Genomic DNA, 17,463 nt, shown 5'->3' with positions numbered 1-17,463 from the left:
TGGGTTGAAGAAATCCAGGCATAAAATGTTTGGTAATGCATCAGATAACACACTTGATGTCCAATGCAAAATCTGGGTTCTAAATCAAAACCACCAAGCAAGTATGAGAAGCTGTTAGAAACCTTTCATTAAGATTTTTGCATTATGAATAACTGTACATTTAAAAAATGTGGACCCAGCATTGGGTCAAAAAGGCATAAACCTAGCCGTTGTGTTAAGTTAACCCCAAAGAGTTTATAATTGACCCAACAATGGGTTAAAACAGGCCAGCATTTAGGGTGTATGACACGACTAGATTGCAAAACTCAAAACCATTTCCTCTGATATAATCTCTTGAGCAAATGCATTAGCAGAACTTTAAAACAATATGCCACAAAACTGATATGCTGAAATATTTATTCTGTTATTGCATTGATTTACATACATACATTTGACTGATCATAGCAAGGGATGTAGCAAAAAATCGATTTCTCATTATTTTCACATTCCTGTACATGTAGATTACAGTGTACACAAGCATCAAAACCCAATTTAAGGTTGCAGTTCCTAAACTTCATGCTTAATTAAAGATAATCATGCAATCATAATACATTCCTCAGGGTTGCTTATTTTAACATTCATCACTGTCATTGCTTCTGCTTTTCATCTCTTATTTATTTGTTTCTCCAGGACTTTTGATATTTATTTTGTCCTCCTCGCTGCTTTCTTTCACCTGCTCTGTCTTCTCCAGAGCTTTGACTTCTGATTTTATTGTTGTATCAGATTTTGCTGATTCTGTCTGATTGGTTTCTTTTGGCACAGCTTCTTCAGTTTTTACATCTTTGGTGTTTCCACTGTCAGTATGAGATGCTTCAGCTTTGTCAGGTGTCTTCACTTTGCTCTCCTGAGTTTCTTTTTGCACAGGCTTTGCATCAGTTTCCTTGGCTTTAGGGGCTTCATTGCTCTGCGTTTCATCTACCTTCTTGGTTTCATCAACCTTCTTGGTTTCATCAACCTTCTTGGTTTCATCAACCTTTTTGGTTTCATCAACCTTCTTGGTTTCTCCTTGGTTTGGTTTCACACCGTCAACGCTGCTGTCTTTGCTGTCCTCTTGTTTCTTTGATTTTTCAGATTTTGATATTTCTTCTGTGACTCTTGAAAGTTCCTCTTGTGTTTTTTCTGATGCTTCAAAATTGACACTTTCTCCTTTTTCAGTTTTCACACTGTCTATTAGTCCATCAGCTTTGCTCTCTTCTTTTTTGGTGGATTTTTCAAGTGTTTGTTCCTTTTCCTCCTTTTTTGATTGAACCTCTTTCTCATCATCTGTTATTTTGCTTGTATCCTCTTGATCCATACGCTCAGATTTTTCAGCTTCTACTTTGACAGTGCCTGTAATCTCCTTTTCTGGGGAACTTATGCTCTTGTCCTTCATGTCCTCTTTTTCTCCAGAAGTTCTCTTTTGTCCATTCTCAGCATTTTTGGGTGCTGGTTGTGGGTCCAGTTTGGGAGTGTCCATCTCTACAGATTTCTCTGAAGTTGTTTCTTTCTCTTTGTCTGCTGTCTTAGATTCCTGAGATATGACTGTAGCATTTGTGTGTCCATCATCTTTGGGTCCTTGAGAAGCAACCTCAACTATCTTCTCACTGGGTTTATCATTTACTTGAGCTGTTGTTTCAGGATCGTGTGGCTCCTGAGATGTTTTGTCCTTGGGTATAGCATCAGATTTTTCTGGTATTACAACTGACAGCTCCTTTGTCAGATCTAATTTTGGGACCTCTTTCTGTGGCTCTTGAGATGTTTTGTCCTCTGGTATAGCTTTAGATTCTTCTGGTATTACTACTGACAGCTGCTCCTGAGATATGACTGTAGCATCTTTGTGTCCATCATCTTTGGGTCCTTGAGAAGCAACCTCAACTGTCTGCTCACTGGGTTTATCATTTACTTTAGCTTTTGTTTTAAGATCGTGTGGCTCCTGAGATGTTTTGTCCTTGGGTATAGCATCAGATTTTTCTGGTATTACTACTGACACCTCCTTTGTCAGATCTAATTGTGGGACCTCTTTCTCTGCCTCTTTAGCTAATTTTTCTTTCTTTACATCATCTTCTCCAGATAGATGTGACTGTGCTATTTCTGCTTTCTCCTTCATGTCATCCTTGAGATCTTTTGCGCTCTTTGTTTCTATTTTGTCATCTATGTTTTTTGTAGGAGTCTTGTCTTGAGTTGGTTTAGAGTCAGTGTCTATATCTTGGTGTACCTCAGAAACACCTGTCATGTTTTCACCTGCCGTGTCTTCTTTATCATCATCACTTTTATCAGTCGGTTTGAGTTCATTTTCTTCTGCCATATCTAATTTTGGGACCTCTTGAGCTAATTTTTCTGTCTTTACATCATCTTCTCCAGATAGATGTGACTGTGCTATTTCTTCTTTCTCCTTCATGTCATCCTTTAGATCTTTTGTGCTCTTTGTTTCTAGTTTCTCATCTATGTTTTTTGTAGGAGTCTTGTCTTGAATTGGTGTAGAATCAGTGTCCATATCCTGATGTACCTCAGAAACACCTGTCATGTTTTCACCTGCCGTGTCTTCTTTATCATCATCACTTTTATCAGTTGGTTCGACTTCATTTTCTTCTGTCTCTACTTTTTGGCTCCCTCTGCTGTCCTCCGTGTCTGCTTCTGGTTCTCCATCTTTATCTTCTGGTGAAGCCTCACCTTCATTATCTTTTTCACTGGTCTCCTCCTCCGGCATGTCACCCTCCCCGCTCTTGTCAGACCCAGTGTCTGATATCTCCACATCTTCTCTGGTTGTCTCTGTAATGATTTCTTCAACAAATTTGTACTGAGGCTCTGCTTTGCGACCTCCCCCCTGTCTTTTGACACAAGGGAGAGTATAGATGGGTGACTGTCTGTAAATGTATGGTACTGAAATTTGTGCATCTGAGATTGTAGAGTACCTCGACTCTTCACCTTCCAAAAGTTTTCTGTAAAAAAAAATTCAGAAATTATAAAAAAAAATCCAAATTTATTATGAACTCAACTTAAACTGATAACAAAACTATACATAGTAATGCTTTTTAATGACTGATACAGATATCTAGAGAGCAGTGCAGCTGATAATACCCACATTAATGCTCTTAATGCTGCGGGGTTACTTTTAACCCAATGTGTTCTGTCCGGCGTTAGGTTAAAATAACCCAGCAGAATTTAGAGTGAATGTAAAAGTGATGTATTTTATACTTATTTAAACTGATTTTACTTTAACACAATATTTACTTAAATATATAAACGAAATACTAAAAAAAAATTTAATTGCATTGTACACTGCAATTGCAATGGACTCGCCAACCCAAAACACACAATGACTTCTGATAATCAGCCAATTGGCTGCAGGCATTCTACAAAAATGTCTAAATCAGCTAACTTATCATTTTGTATATTAATCCACAACTGTAAAATAAATCAAAGAAGCACCTGTATGAATAAATTTCAGCATCTAGTGCCACTTTCACATTTAGAAGATCCTGGTACTCTCGGACATGGCTGTTCATGTCATATTTAGCATTTTTCAGCTCGAAGTCCAGCTCTCTTATTGTGTCCTGCACCAAAAATAAAACAAGTAAACACCTTGGAACTGCATTATAAATACACAGAAAGAGCATTTACACTCTCAAAAATGCTGGGTTGTTTCTGTAAACACATTGTTGGGTTGTTTATGCTGGGTCAAAATTCTGGGTTGTTTGGAGTACTTTAAACACACTGTTGGGTTGCTCATGCTGGGTCAAATGAAATGTAGTGGGTAATTTACAAATGAACACATGGTTGGGTAAATTTGACCCAGCAAATGGTTTATTTTCCTTTCATTGGCTGGCCGTTTCTCAAGGCAGCCTTCACAATGTTCAAAATATTATCATTTAAATATTACCAAATGTAGTTTTAAGAGTTTTTTAGGCGACAATGTATGTGTGTAAAGTTCAAAACTTCGATCGGTTTTTGAAGATAGCGTATATTTAAAAATGTGCTCCAACGATGTCGAAGCTTCGAGATTCAGGCAATCACTGGGCGCTCTGCGCTGATGTACCCGCCCAACACAGCCTCACCTCGGCACGTCATTCTGGAAATCACCGCTGGCTGTAATGTCTCTGTAGTGTTTAGAACGGCGGATTTATTTCATTTCGGGTCTCATAAATCTATTATTTGTTCCTTGCCAAGTCCGAATTAAGTTACGTTACTGTAAGGATGCAAGTTCTGCCATTTTTTTGTCTAACTTTCTGGAGGACTTCATTTCCTCTGAAGCGAGGTGCACGCCACTCAAAGCGGGCAGTATTTTATGGTAAGTTCATGTCAATTTTTATATTATAAATGTTGTAGTTGTGGTAGGGGCAAGCTCATTGCTATTTTCATTCGCTTTTCCACAGATATAGGGGTAACGTTATTGTATGTAGGCTATGTTTGATAAAGTGCGTTTCATATTTAATCCAGAACGAGGATCGTAAGTGGTTTCGGAAGCGCGTTGTCACAGTAACACAATTTCAGCGTAGTAGTGCTTAGCTATGTGGTGTGAACTAAGGTAATTTATTTTTTATATAAATTGCTTGTTATCAGACATAATCTACTCTCAGTTGACTATTTTGTCAATAATTATATGCGAAGTCTACCGGAAGTTTAAAAGTAGTTCGGATCACAAAAGCCTGTTTATGGCCGTTTCTGCCTGCAGCCTTCGGAGGCCGCATTTGTTAGTGTTTGGAGTCGTATTTTTAATCTGCATACGTCATTATGACTGTCTTATTATAAAGTTGACTATTATTAACTGTAAACTGTTGTAATATGCTTATGACTTGCGAACGTAATGCTCAGTTAACTTAAATAGACAAGGCTTGATGACGTATACAGCCTGCATATGCGACCTCCGCAGGCTGCAACCTTCGGATTGAGAAACGGCCTATGTATGTTGTTGCTGAAACGAAACCATCCCGTTAGCACACTTGTAATTCCGGTCCAGAGGTAAACATAATATTCACTAAAGTTGTGTGCGGAAAGTATGTTGGCACATCTTATAATTGTCAGAGGAAGCGATGGGGGCACGTTTAATGACAGTGTCTTCTGTTTCTGTCAAAGCCAGGATCATTTTGAAAAACAAACACCTGGTTGGGTTATTTTGACCCAGCAATTGGTTTATTAATTGCCGCACTTTCTGGATTCTTCGCTTCTGACTGGATCACGCTAACGTAACGTTACTCGGACCAGGCGGTATTTCATGGTGAGTTAATGTGAATTTTTACTTATTTTTGTAAGAAGTTGTCGTAGGACAAATCATATTTCATTGTTCAGAATACATGCTTTGATGTGGGGGAGTGGGGTTAATGTTTTTTATTCTGTGCCAACAGTTGTTATGAGAAACATGCCTCATCGTTAAGTCGTAGTCGAGCTATATCGGCATTCTTTTGAAATATTCAGTAAGTTATACGTTGTAAATTAATCACTAAAATCGTATTCATCTATGAATAATTTAAAATTCAAAAGGGGGTTTCGTGTTTCATATTAAATCTAGACGGAGCGCTGTAAATTACCCCTTGCCGTCACACGTTAAATCCTGAGGTAAATTAACAGTCAGAAATATACACTGACGTTCATGTTCACCATAGTTTTGTTTTGTACTTAGTTACAAGGCGAAAACACGTTTCGTATTAAATCCACAAGTATAGCTAACTTACTTATTTTAAATCGGGCGGGAAACTAGACTCAATAATAGTGAGTTGTGTGTGGAAAGTATTAGGGGAGTTTGATTGACAGGTGCCTGACCAATCATAACACTGATATTATTATCCCCCGTTGCAATTCGCCATTTTGGCCGACAATCAAACCACAAAGTAGAGTTACACCGACTGCACGCTGAAGTATGTGATTTTAAAGGGACACTCCACTTCAACCAAAAATTCAACCTAAATGGGCGTGGACGCTGTGAGAAGAAAGGTGATGAGTGGGCAGGGCAACTGATATAGTGTAACAAATATTAAGATTAACTAGGAATAGCAGTAGGCCTATTACAAAAATAATTAAACTGAATATAATATTTTATTTAAACAAAGGTCAAGTAAAACTGTTATAGTTGAAATAAGAGCGTGTTTGAAGATAAGGAAAAGTCCTCAGGACATATCAAAGTCAACCTGCCTCCCGAAGCTTTCCTGAGCAAATTCAGTTGATGGTGAGTCTAGCCCTGACAGCATCGCTGGGAAAATCATCCAACGTATTTACAGAGTGTGCGTAATGGCGCAGTCACATTTACTTTACTATACAGAACCGTATCCATGTGTGATCCTGAGCCCACTACTACAGCCCGTGACGTTTATGCAATATGGAGTTTAAACCCGGAAGACAAAAATATCACAAAAAAGCTAAAAATTAACTAGTTTTGACCTAATGTTCAAAATGAACAGATACTAACATTGTCTTCTATGATGTGCAACACAACTAACTCTTTAAACATCTAAAAAAGTGTTGGTTAGTGTTTCATGATGCTTTAAACATTTGATTCTCACCGTTTTGAAATCGATTCAGCCGATCTCCGAGTCTGGCGCTACCACTTTTAGCATAACTTGGCACAATTCATTGAATCTGATTAAACCATTTAGCATCGCGCTCAAAAATAAAAATAAGCAGAGTTTCAATATTTTTCCTATTTAAATACTTGACTCTTCTCTGGTTACATCGTGTACTAAGACTGACGGAAAATTTAAAGTTGCTATTTTCTAGGCAGATGGCTAGGAACTATACTCTCATTCTGGAGTAATATTCAAAGAATTTGCTGCCGTAACATGGCTGCATGTTTGCAATGATATAACGCAGTGCCCGAAAATAGTCCCCTGCTATTGAAAGATACTATAGGGACTATTTTCGGCTGCTGTGTAATATCATTGCGCCTCCTGCAGCCACGTTACGGCAACAAAGTCCTTGATTATTACGCCAGTATGAGAGTATAGTTCCTATCCTATTCAATGGATTATGCTAAGCTATGCTAAAAGTGGTAGCGCCGGAGACTGGCTGCTGAATTCCAAAACATTAAGAATCGAATGTTTAACTCCAGGGGAGCTGGGAAATTAGCATATTTTCAAAAAAAGTGGAGTGTCGCTTTAAATATTCTTTCTTGATTTTTGTTCAATCCACCAACAGAGTTCAGTAGAATCCACTGAATTGACCCCAACAGATCATATCACCATGACAGTGGAACTTTTTTCAGCCTTTGTAAGTATCGACTTTATTTGTATTGGATATTAACTGAATAAAATTTCAGTTCTAATGGACCTAAAAAGACATTGATGATTGTTCTGTTTTTATAGGCAGTTTGTCAGATTTTGGAAAGCACCCCTGAGAGGAAATCCGTATTAAACCGTTAAAGTGCAAGCAATTACCAACAAGCAGAGGAGGCTACTTGTGAGACTCCTTGCATCCCATCTGCTGGAAACCAATGGTGAAACCTGAGTAAGCTACATTTAAATAAGCCTGCAAACATATAGTAGCAAGCAAATGCTTAGAAAACATAAATGACCATTCTCTTTTTTTATAGCGAGTCTTATAGGGGCGTACACACCAAACGCAAATTCAAAGATTTGCGCAAGTAAATTACATACAAAGTCAATGCAAGACACAAACTTGCGCTGGGTGATGCAAATGACGCGAATAGGGCGGTGTGATTGCCGCAAACAAGTGCTATTTGTTTCAAACTTATCTGCCACAATATATTCAACTCAAGTGGAAAATGCGCAGGACACAAAGTTAAATCTTGTAAGTAATCGTGAGTAAAGAGCTAGGAGCGCAATGCTTCAAGTGTGGTGTGTACGCAACATTAGTGTTTGAACATGAAAATACCAACATTATTTTTAAGTAAATTCTAAGTAAGATCACACAGGCTTCTGCAATAGCTTACCATATTGCATAAGTTCTTCATCAACTGCTGTTGTCTACATAACAGGCCATCATCAGACACTAAGAAGGCATGTGACAAGGCATTGGTGTATGAATTTCCTTGCCTGAAGGATATACAGGTAAAACTGAAACTTAATATTTACGCTTACACTTTTGGCACGGTTTTTGCGCTGAAATACTGCCAAAAGCATTGCAGGTCTGCAAACAGTGCCGTGCAATCAAACACAGTTTCATGAGCGGCAAATACGAATTAATCACGCATAATCTGTTTCTTTTTGTAAAATAAACCAGTTTTAAGTTTTATGTGTAAGTGACTTGTTGCGTACAGAGGGCAAAACAGTTTTCTCAAAAAACTAGGGGTAGGAATCGATTGGACCCTCATGAATCGATTCAGAATCGATTCTTGACATACTAATTTGCATATCTGTGACGTCATTCCATCACATTTGCTCTCAAAGCCAGGTTAATGTTTGTGCCCCTGCTACTAGTCTCTGAACTGTCATACATGTTTATAAGAATGACATTATTTATCCCTTAGTTGCATTAAAGTACAGTATATGTCCTGTTTCTTATGTAAGACATTAAAACCAGTAAAAATAGTAATTAAACGTGACATATTAATTCTATATGTTAACAGGCATTAACTTCCACGAACTGAGTAACGTTAGGCGTCTAATCATCATCATTATACACAGTGATTGGCAGTATTACTGTATTTATATAATGCAGCGCACCCAGCGACTGAATAACAAACTATGTGCATATTTTTATGTTGGCCACGCTTCAGACAAGCCTTCCCGTCAAGCTTTGACCCTTTCGCCCCGTGTGAATGCACCTTTATTGTTTCTCTTTTCTTTGTTATTTACAGCAAACCATTTAAATATTATTGAAACACTGTATTTTCTCAAAATTATTTAGCTGCTAAAGGGGAAACAGCACTGAAGATGCCAACTCTGCTAGCTCCATCCATTTACAGGGGAGGAGGAGAAGTCTTCAGACCTACCACTGTGGAGGCCCAGAGGTCCTTTATTGACATGCAACCTGTAAGTTTTTGCTTTAGTGTTTCTACTTTGAAAAGGGTGGATGTTAGGGCTGTAACAATAAATCACGTGTCCTTTTAAAAAGACCTGTCTAAAATCGATTCTGAATCGCAAGGCTGCGATTCTGTGTTTCATGTGCAGCTTGTGCGTGTACTATGGGGTTTTGGTCAGTAGGAAGTCCTCATCAATCTAAAATCATTTTGAGTCGGAGTCGTTTATAACGTGCATTACAAAATTATTCAAAATATTCTTTATTATCATGAAAATACCTGAAACAATCTGAAGAACGGTGATATTCTTTAGACATTTCCTGGAATAGGAGCCGTTTCTCAATGTCAAGGAAGGATCCTCGGAAGCTAGAATTTCGAGGATGCTACGTCATCGACGTCCGTCGAAGGACTGTTCCAATGTCGAGGATCCTTGAAATTTCAGCCAAGGACTGAGTCCTTCGTTCGAGAAATATCCCATATACAGGAAAGGATGCAAATTTGTATCCTTCGCGCTCTTCACGCGCTGAAATCACCCATAATCCTATGCGCGCAGCACCGAAAGCACACCTTTCAATCACGCAATGACGTAATCACTTGCGTAATCACTTGCTAGCCTGTTCCATTTAACGTGTTCTCCGAATGCTTAAAAGGAGCCTCGCCTAGCCTCTGAAGGAAGTGACTTGTAAGGAGTAGTCCTGCCAAGGAAGTATCCTTGACATTGAGAAACGGCTAGGGTTTGTAATGCTACTTCTTCTGTGGCACAATTGGAGTTTCTGCATGAGAGCGCCCTCTGGCTTTGGATGTGGCGGCATTTTACCGTAATTCATTCAAATTCATTCATTGAGAAATCGCGCATTTTCACGATTTATCGTTACAGTCCGTGGATGTTTGTAGTTATAGATATGTTTCGCATAATAGCCTGTAGGGGTGGCACGGTTCACAAAACCCTCGGCTCGGTTCGTATCACGGTTTTATGGTTCTCGGTTCTGTACGGTTCTTGTTGTTTTTTTTTCTTTTAATTTTTTAACACTCCAGAAATGTATTATCTTATTAATGTATTAATTATCCATAATTTAGAATGCAGTATTAAAAAAGTTATATCATGTAATCATGCACAAACTGAATTTGACTTAGCACATTATTGGGACCATCTCTGAGGAAAGCCAGGTGAGATTTTTATACAGCAAGAGGGAAGACATTGATGATTTCAACATGCTTTACATTTATTTGGCAAAAAATAGAATGTGTATTGCCATCTACATGAACTTATGTGCCTTTTTAGCACACAAAGATAACTTGCATTTATCAAAATGCCTACTTCAGTGTAGCTCTAAGACTTATCACCGAGAGGCTGCTTAAATACTGCAGAGTATATGTGGACGAGAGAGAAACATAAGTTTTACACCTGTAATATTTAAATCCGTCTCTTTTGTCCACTTTTGACCAATTCTGTCCTGATTACTTTGAGGGACAATTTATGAAATAAGATCGCGCAACTTTCAAAAGCTAGCAAAATGAAACACGGAAATCAGCCGCTTTCGTTTTATCAATGAAAGACTAAAAATAGCGCGGCAGAAGTCAGAAAAGAGGTAAAACATTGTGTTCAGTACCTCAGATCAGATAAATGGTCGGAGAGAAGGTGGTCTCCTGTGGCTGTTTGAACACATTCAGCCCATAGACTGCAGTTCTATCTATTGTTTTATTTCCGCTGTCATCATAGGTAACATGAAATAAAAACTGTTTCCACACACCAAACTTATACGATGCTGGCGCATCCTCCAACCGCGGGCAGACTTCCTTAGTTCCCACTTGCCATTTCTAAACGTAACATGACATGCAGCACTCACTCTCCACACCAGTCACCTCTTCTTTCGCGCGATTCGCGAAAGGGAAACACGCTATCTGAGGTCACATACAGGGCACGAGGCTACATACATTGCGCATGCCATGAACCATTGAACCGTGCGGCGCACACACGCTCCGAACCGAGACAAGCGAACCGAACAGTTCAGATTTTTTTCATGAACCGTGCCACCCCTAAAATGATAATAAATCCATGATTTACTCACCCTCAAGCCATCCAAGATGCATATATCTATTTATCGGATGATCACATTTTTATTTTTTATTTTTAGAAAATGTTCTAGCTTTGAGAGTGTACGCACTTTGCAGTCTTTGCTGATGCTCTGTGCCTCCGCATTTGTCTTACGTCACAAATAAAAGTGCGTAGACTACGCTAATACTCTCTCCTGAATGCAGAGGCGTGGTGTTACCAGAAGCTATTTATCTTAGTTTGTAAAGTTTTAAATATGGATATTTCTATCACAAAACCGCATGGATTACCCTCAGAAGGCCTGTGTTTATCCTCATGGAGCCGGATGGATTACTTTTGTAAAGGATGGATGCACAATCTTTATGCTTGAGGTGTTTTAACTAAAATCTTTTAATTGTCTTCTAATTATAGTTTCACTGTAATATTAAGATAATATTACATGTATTGTGATTATATTAATAATCCATAATATCATAATATGAGCAGTGAAATATACTACTTAATTACTAGAACTATTTTAATAAAAAAGTTTGAATGAATGTTTGCAGTTATTTTATTTGTATTTTTTGATACTTTCACAAAAATGCTTGACTTAAATCATCACTAAGTTGTGGTGTGTACTCAACAGGTGGGGACCAACATGGTGGAATATCTGCAAAATCAGAGATGTTGCACGTTTTGTGACTTCGGGACGAGCCAAGAAGGACCTGCCAGACCTTTGCCATTGTTGGAGGCAATGCCTCTGAGACAAACTCTTTGGTGAAGGATGTTGATAAGTTTTTTTTGTCTTTGATGTTAAGTACACAAAGCAATAGGTGTGTTCGACTTCATGCAGCGCTGCGCAGACCGATCGGCGGCTAACTTGAAGCAGTGCATTTTGGTTAGTACTTTTGTCCGACTTCAGCTGGCGCTGCAGGCACGTGACTGTGTCATATGGTTTTTAAGTACCGCGAGAGCGTTTCGAGAGTAGCCAGCTGGCTCAGCCGGTGCAGCTTCTCCAGAGCGGCTGCCCGGAGTTGTGATGACGTAACAGCTTTACTTGATTGGTCGCTTCATTGATGACAACGATCACGTGCGTTTCAAGTTTAATCCAACCTTTAGTTTCACTAATAAACATTATAAATTCATGTTTTAAAACAGGAAAAAAACACTTTAATATCCTAAAATATGTTATATTGTGTCGTGTAATAAAATAAAAATGAAAATAACAAACTCTATTGGTATTTTAATAATATATGCTTGTTTCCCGTTATTTTCGGGTATACAGTTTAAGCAGCAATTAAAATATTCTATATGAAATGTTTCTGGTTGCAACTTTTTTATCAAAAGGTTTGTTTTTATCAAATTCAGCATCTAATTCACTTAATTTGCGATTATAAACAAGGAAACACGGCGCACACGTCACTACGGCAAGCAGCAGGTGTCCGGCTTGACGGCTCCGTCTTCAGTTCCTCCCTCGACTGCAAGCGGCAAACCTCGTCGATCGGTCTGCGCAGCGCCGGATGATCTCGAACACACCTATTGTCTTCCCACCTGGGAGTTTCACCAGGATGACATTTATCAGATTGATGGACATGAGTCCTCCTCTGTTAACATTTTGAAGACAACATTTAATCACTAATAATTAACTATTTCAGTGCTATGTTTGAAAGATTCGCCCACAATGCAATGCCAACAGGAGTTTACTTACAGGCTGTGAGGTCAAGTGGTAGGAATTATGATAATTTCGGTCTTGTCTACGTCACCAATCCCAGGAAGTAAACTGTTGCCTACAATCTGTGTTTGTTGTAGTCCAAGAAAAGAGATCACTCGCATTATCGTTTACTTTGGGGTTTGTACCTTTTGCATATCGTTAACATGAATTAATACACAATTACACACCAAAGGAAATGTAAAAATGTGAATCGGACCATAGCTGCTCTTTAAAAAAAAATTTGTTTCAGGGCTTCTTGTTTTTAATAACATTTTGATGAATGAAAATGTAAAGTAAATGAAATGCTAATCATCATAGTTTAAATATTAAGAGTTATAAAGTCTGTGGGGATTGTTTGATGTCATATGGGGGTTGTAACTTTTGTATTATACAAATATACAAAAATGTAATTAAAACATTGTATTAAATGTGAAACAAATTAAATGCGATTTAAATCACATTAACAGGGGCCTCTCAGTTTTGTTTTACAGGGGGTATTTGTTACATTTATTTTATATCTAACAATTTGTCACATTGGAATTTTAAGGTTCAATCTGACATTTTTGTCACATATTTTTAATCTGTAACAATTTATTTACATTATGTGAAGTTATGTACATTTTTGGGATGTTTTTTAGAAAACAAAAAGGTTCTTTCCAGTAAAACAAATGGAATGAGACAGCAAGAGTGTTAATTTTACCCACTGGTTGTGTCAAATTAAATAACCCAGCACTTGAGTAACATTTAACCCAGCAAGAGTGTTAATTGTACCCACTGGTTGGGTCAAATTAAATAACCCAGCACTTGAGTAACATTTAACCCAGCAAGAGTGTTAATTGTACCCACTGGTTGGGTCAAATTAAATAACCCAGCACTTGAGTAACATTTAACCCAGCAAGAGTGTTAATTGTACCCACTGGTTGGGTCAAATTAAATAACCCAGCACTTGAGTAACATTTAACCCAGCAAGAGTGTTAATTGTACCCAAATGGTTGGGTCAAATGAACAACCCAGAATTCTGGGTTAAATGGTCTAACCCAGCAGTTGGGTCAAGCCAACCCAGCACGTGTTCTGTCCAATAGTGACCCAGCAGTTGGGTTATGGTTGGGTTGTTTTTTAACCCAGCAGTTTTTAGAGTGTAGTTTTGAATGTGACAATATGTACAGTAGTGATCAAAAGTGATATTTGCCCTAGTACATTTGACACTTTCATACAATTCAAATATATTATTAAAGAGCACCTATTGTCCGATTCACGTTTTACATTTTTTTTTATGTGTAGCCTATGTGTGTATAAGTACATGTTAACGATATGCAAAAGGTATTCCAAAGTAAACCATGACGCGAGTTATAGTCTCCAAAGTAAATCTCTCTTCTTGGACTACAACAAATGCACTGATTGTAAACAACAGTTTACTTCCAGGGATTGGTGATGTAGACAAGACCAACATTATCATAATTTCTCCCGCTTCGGACTCAGCCTGTAAGTTAACTCCTGTTAGCATTGCCTTGTGAGCGAATATTTTAAACATGCTAAGGAGCATCACATTTCCGTCTGACATCAGAGGTATTCAGGCCAATTACAACGTACAGATTAGCTGGCCAATCAGGGACACAGAGCTTTTCAAATCCTAAAAATGTACCATAAACCACATTGTATTATCAAATGTTTTTAGCAATGAAATAGGTGCTCTTTAAAGTTGTTTTAAATATTTTGTATTCATGTTGTGTAGTTACTTTATGTGTGTGCTCTTTTATTATTTTGACATGTAGTCCCTGCACACTAATGTCTTTGGCCAAATAATTTTGTAAAATTAATAGGCTTAACTATATTTTTTTTTACTTTAAGCTTTATTCTTCTTCATACTCCTACAAAAAAAAATTCAAAATGGTCCCAAGCTGTCCCATTTTAAAAGGTTCTAATATGTACCATTAAGTTTCAGATATGTATTTGACACCAGTTTGTACCTTTTGAGGTACTAATATGCGCTCTCTGGTACAAATATGTACCTCTGAGGTACTTTTTGAAAGGGTACCACCCCAGTGACAGCCAGGGATAATTTTTGACAGTGTAATATTTTGATGCTTTAGTCCAGTGCTTCTAAAATAGTGGGGCGGGACCCCCTGGGGGGGTGGGGGGGGCTCGAAGCGACACCAGGGGGGGCGCGCGAGACCCCGGGGAAAATACTTTTTCAGGAAGTGATTTTTTTTGCACCGTCACTTAAAGACATTACACCCCAATCACGCTAATAAGCCGCTTGTGTTTTTTATTATTATTTATTGATTATATTTAATTTAATTTTTCAGTATCAAATGGTCAAAAAATATTATACTTTAAATAAGGATTGATTTATTAATTTCAGGCAAATTGATGCATTTAAAATATTTTCTGTTACAGACTAAAAAACAAAGCTAATAAAGTTATTCTTTGTTGTAAGTTGATCGATATTTCTTTTTTTGTGTTTTCTTTTTGTGTTTTCTCAATGTTAATAAGGATACAATGTTTTGCAGATTTGTAATTTTAAAGAAAAATTATAATTTTTACAGTAGCGGTGGAGAGTTGGGGGGGGGGGCGAAAAATGTTTACATCTTCCTAGGGGGGGCGTGACAGAAAATAATTGAGAAGCACTGCTTTAGTCAAACCTGAAAATAATTAAAAGCAAATATTGTACAAATATGATCACTTCACTACTGTAGCCTATATAAATACAATTTTACATGAAATTATAATAACATCTAATAGAATCATAAAATTATGTGTATAATCAGAAAATGTTGCTTTCTCTTATGTTAAGGTAAGGTTAATATTAAAGTGCATGCTGGCTTACCTGATAATGATGGATTTCAGCATTGTGTCGCTGCTCAAGATCATATAGTTGCTTCTCCAGAGCTTCTCTCACACCTTTTACAGAGTCGAGCTCAATGTTTTTGGACTGCAGTTGTCTTCTGTGTTCATTTATCTCTGCTTTAGTGGCCATAAGTGCTTCTCTGTTCACCTCAGCACTTTTAGTCAGTTTGCCGAGCTGTGTGCGATAGCGCTCCTCAATGTATCGGGTGTCAGAAGCGGTGTGACCTTCGAGCTTCACCCTGATGTCCCTCAGAGCCGCAGTGACATCAGTAATACCAAAATCACGCGTTTCTGTTACCGGACTCTCCTGAATCTGCACCATTAACTCTGTTACCTCACTCTCGTGGTTTGCCTGCAAGAAGCCGATTTCGCCTTCAAGTGCTTTTGCTTTTCTGTCCATCTCTTGTTTGGCTAAATATGCCTCGTTGATGCATTTCTTCATCACTGAGATTTTCTCCTCAGCATCAGCTCGGTCACGAGTCTCTTTATCGTACTTGCTCCGTAAAGTGTTGAACTCGTCCTCCAGGTTTTGGCGTTTGATCTCTATCTGATGCTTTTGAAGGCTCACCTCACGAGCCTGTCGCCTCAGGTCGTCCAATTCAGATTCATACTCGTTAGACAGAGAGGTTGAGGATTTGGCTGTGTGTCTAATAATCTCAATCTCTCTCTCCAGGGCTCTGTTGTGGTTCTCCAGGTGATGAACCTTCTCGATGAATCCGGCGAAGCGGTCATTGAGCCCCTGCAATAACTCTTTTTCACTCGTTTTCCTCATCCCACCTGCCAATACGTTTGAAACATCTAAACTATCGTGCCCGAATTCATTTCCTCTCGTTTGTGTTGTCGATCCAAAGCTAAACGCACTCCTCGAGAGCAGTTGTGATGAAGGACGCGCCGCCTGATACCGGTACTCATCCCGTGTCCTGCCAGGTGAATGAAGAAGACGCTCCATCGCTAGGCTGATGCGTTTTCTTTCGCAGCGTTTGGTGACAGACTTGTGCTCTTTATATATGCTGATATACATGCAAGGTTGGCGAAATAGAGCTGTCCATACTGTTTAAATGCAGCTTTAACAGCTCAGCATCCTGCGCGCGCACTCTCACTAGCCTACAATCTCCAGGGGACCGCTGTGACGTCACGCGCACTCACTGATCTGCAGAATCCCACTCAATCTTACTCACATTACTGCAAACTCAACCAAAATTACTTTGCGTGATGTTTATTACGTGTGATTGATTTATTATGTGTTATAAATAGTGTAACGGAAATATGAAATATGAACTTCACTTCTAAACTACAATAGCATCGCCATGTGTCAAATTATAAGATAAACGGTTTTTCATTTGGCTTAGTTAAAAAATTAATGGCCTAAAGCAACTGTTTTCCTGAGCTCGTGAACATTTTTTACGGAAAGCAGAAAATAATGTTTTATTATTGATTTTAGGAGTTTACTGCATATTGTTGGATATTGTTCTTGTGCACATAATTTACTGAGGATTTTTTCATGCTATATTGCGTGTGTTTGTGCTGCTAAAAAGCACGAGTCAGCTTCACTTTCACACATGCTGAGCTGGATTCAACCCAGCAGCACTCGCACGAGCAGCCAACAGCATTCCAAATTCCACATGTACAGTATGTATATGTGAGTGCATCTATAGTCTCAAAAAGACACACTGTGCATTTTAAACTTCTTAATAAATGCCTCTCAAACAATTGGTAGAGGACCATTTAAGTTAAGAATCTTGTTGATTGTTTCTCAGTTTCTGTATTTGAGGCACAGGTAATTTAAGTACAGTATATTTCCAACATGTATTTCTTTGTATTATTATGGCTCACAAACAAATCTGCTATATTTTAAGTTGTACGTTTTTATTACATGAATGAGATTAAGTGAAGTATTTTTATAAAATTAGTAATTCATAATCTTGATTTAATACATTTACTGAG

General features: G+C 38.2%; 1 protein-coding gene and 1 long non-coding RNA gene across 8 annotated transcripts; one reads left to right on the top strand and one right to left on the bottom strand.

Annotated features, from left to right (window-relative positions):
• Positions 1-379: 379 nt before the first annotated feature.
• LOC129416281 (uncharacterized) lies at positions 380-16,786 on the bottom strand. 3 transcript variants are annotated; one of them, XM_055170577.2, is made up of 4 exons: positions 15,500-16,786; positions 3,448-3,572; positions 1,031-2,957; positions 380-958 (listed from the first exon to the last, which is right to left on the bottom strand). In XM_055170577.2, the coding sequence occupies exons 1-4, from the start codon at positions 16,538-16,540 to the stop codon at positions 650-652; spliced, it is 3,402 nt and encodes a 1,133-aa protein (XP_055026552.2). In that variant the 5' UTR covers positions 16,541-16,786; the 3' UTR covers positions 380-649. The 3 variants fall into 3 exon arrangements, with proteins under 3 accessions (XP_055026552.2, XP_055026553.2, XP_055026551.2); XM_055170578.2 differs by having other exon boundaries at positions 380-2,846; positions 2,931-2,957; XM_055170576.2 differs by having other exon boundaries at positions 380-2,957.
• On the top strand, positions 3,648-13,740 carry LOC129416287 (uncharacterized). Of its 5 annotated transcripts, none has more exons than XR_012372119.1 (7): positions 3,648-4,306; positions 5,092-5,233; positions 7,144-7,215; positions 7,311-7,452; positions 7,943-8,015; positions 8,815-8,939; positions 11,608-13,739. It is a non-coding gene; the product is annotated as an uncharacterized lncRNA (long non-coding RNA). The 5 variants fall into 5 exon arrangements; XR_012372120.1 differs by lacking the exon at positions 3,648-4,306 and adding an exon at positions 4,526-4,543; XR_012372121.1 differs by lacking the exon at positions 3,648-4,306 and adding an exon at positions 5,361-5,429 and having other exon boundaries at positions 5,010-5,233; positions 11,608-13,740.
• Positions 16,787-17,463: the final 677 nt, after the last annotated feature.

Source organism: Misgurnus anguillicaudatus, chromosome 11, assembly GCF_027580225.2.
Source record: "Misgurnus anguillicaudatus chromosome 11, ASM2758022v2, whole genome shotgun sequence".
Taxonomy (NCBI): domain Eukaryota; kingdom Metazoa; phylum Chordata; class Actinopteri; order Cypriniformes; family Cobitidae; genus Misgurnus; species Misgurnus anguillicaudatus.
The sequence above is the reverse complement of the archived record's forward strand: the minus strand, read 5'-3'. Positions and strand labels throughout refer to the sequence as shown.

Bases quoted from the DNA above. Each gene is read 5' to 3' on its own strand.
- LOC129416281 (XM_055170576.2), bottom strand. From the start codon at position 16,540: ATGTATATCAGCATATATAAAGAGCACAAGTCTGTCACCAAACGCTGC. The intron at 3,573-15,499 runs GTAAGCCAGCAT...TTTTTGGTGCAG, and splicing joins CTGAAATCCATCATTATCAG to GACACAATAAGAGAGCTGGA. The intron at 2,958-3,447 runs GTGCTTCTTTGA...TTTTTTTTACAG, and splicing joins GCTGAAATTTATTCATACAG to AAAACTTTTGGAAGGTGAAG.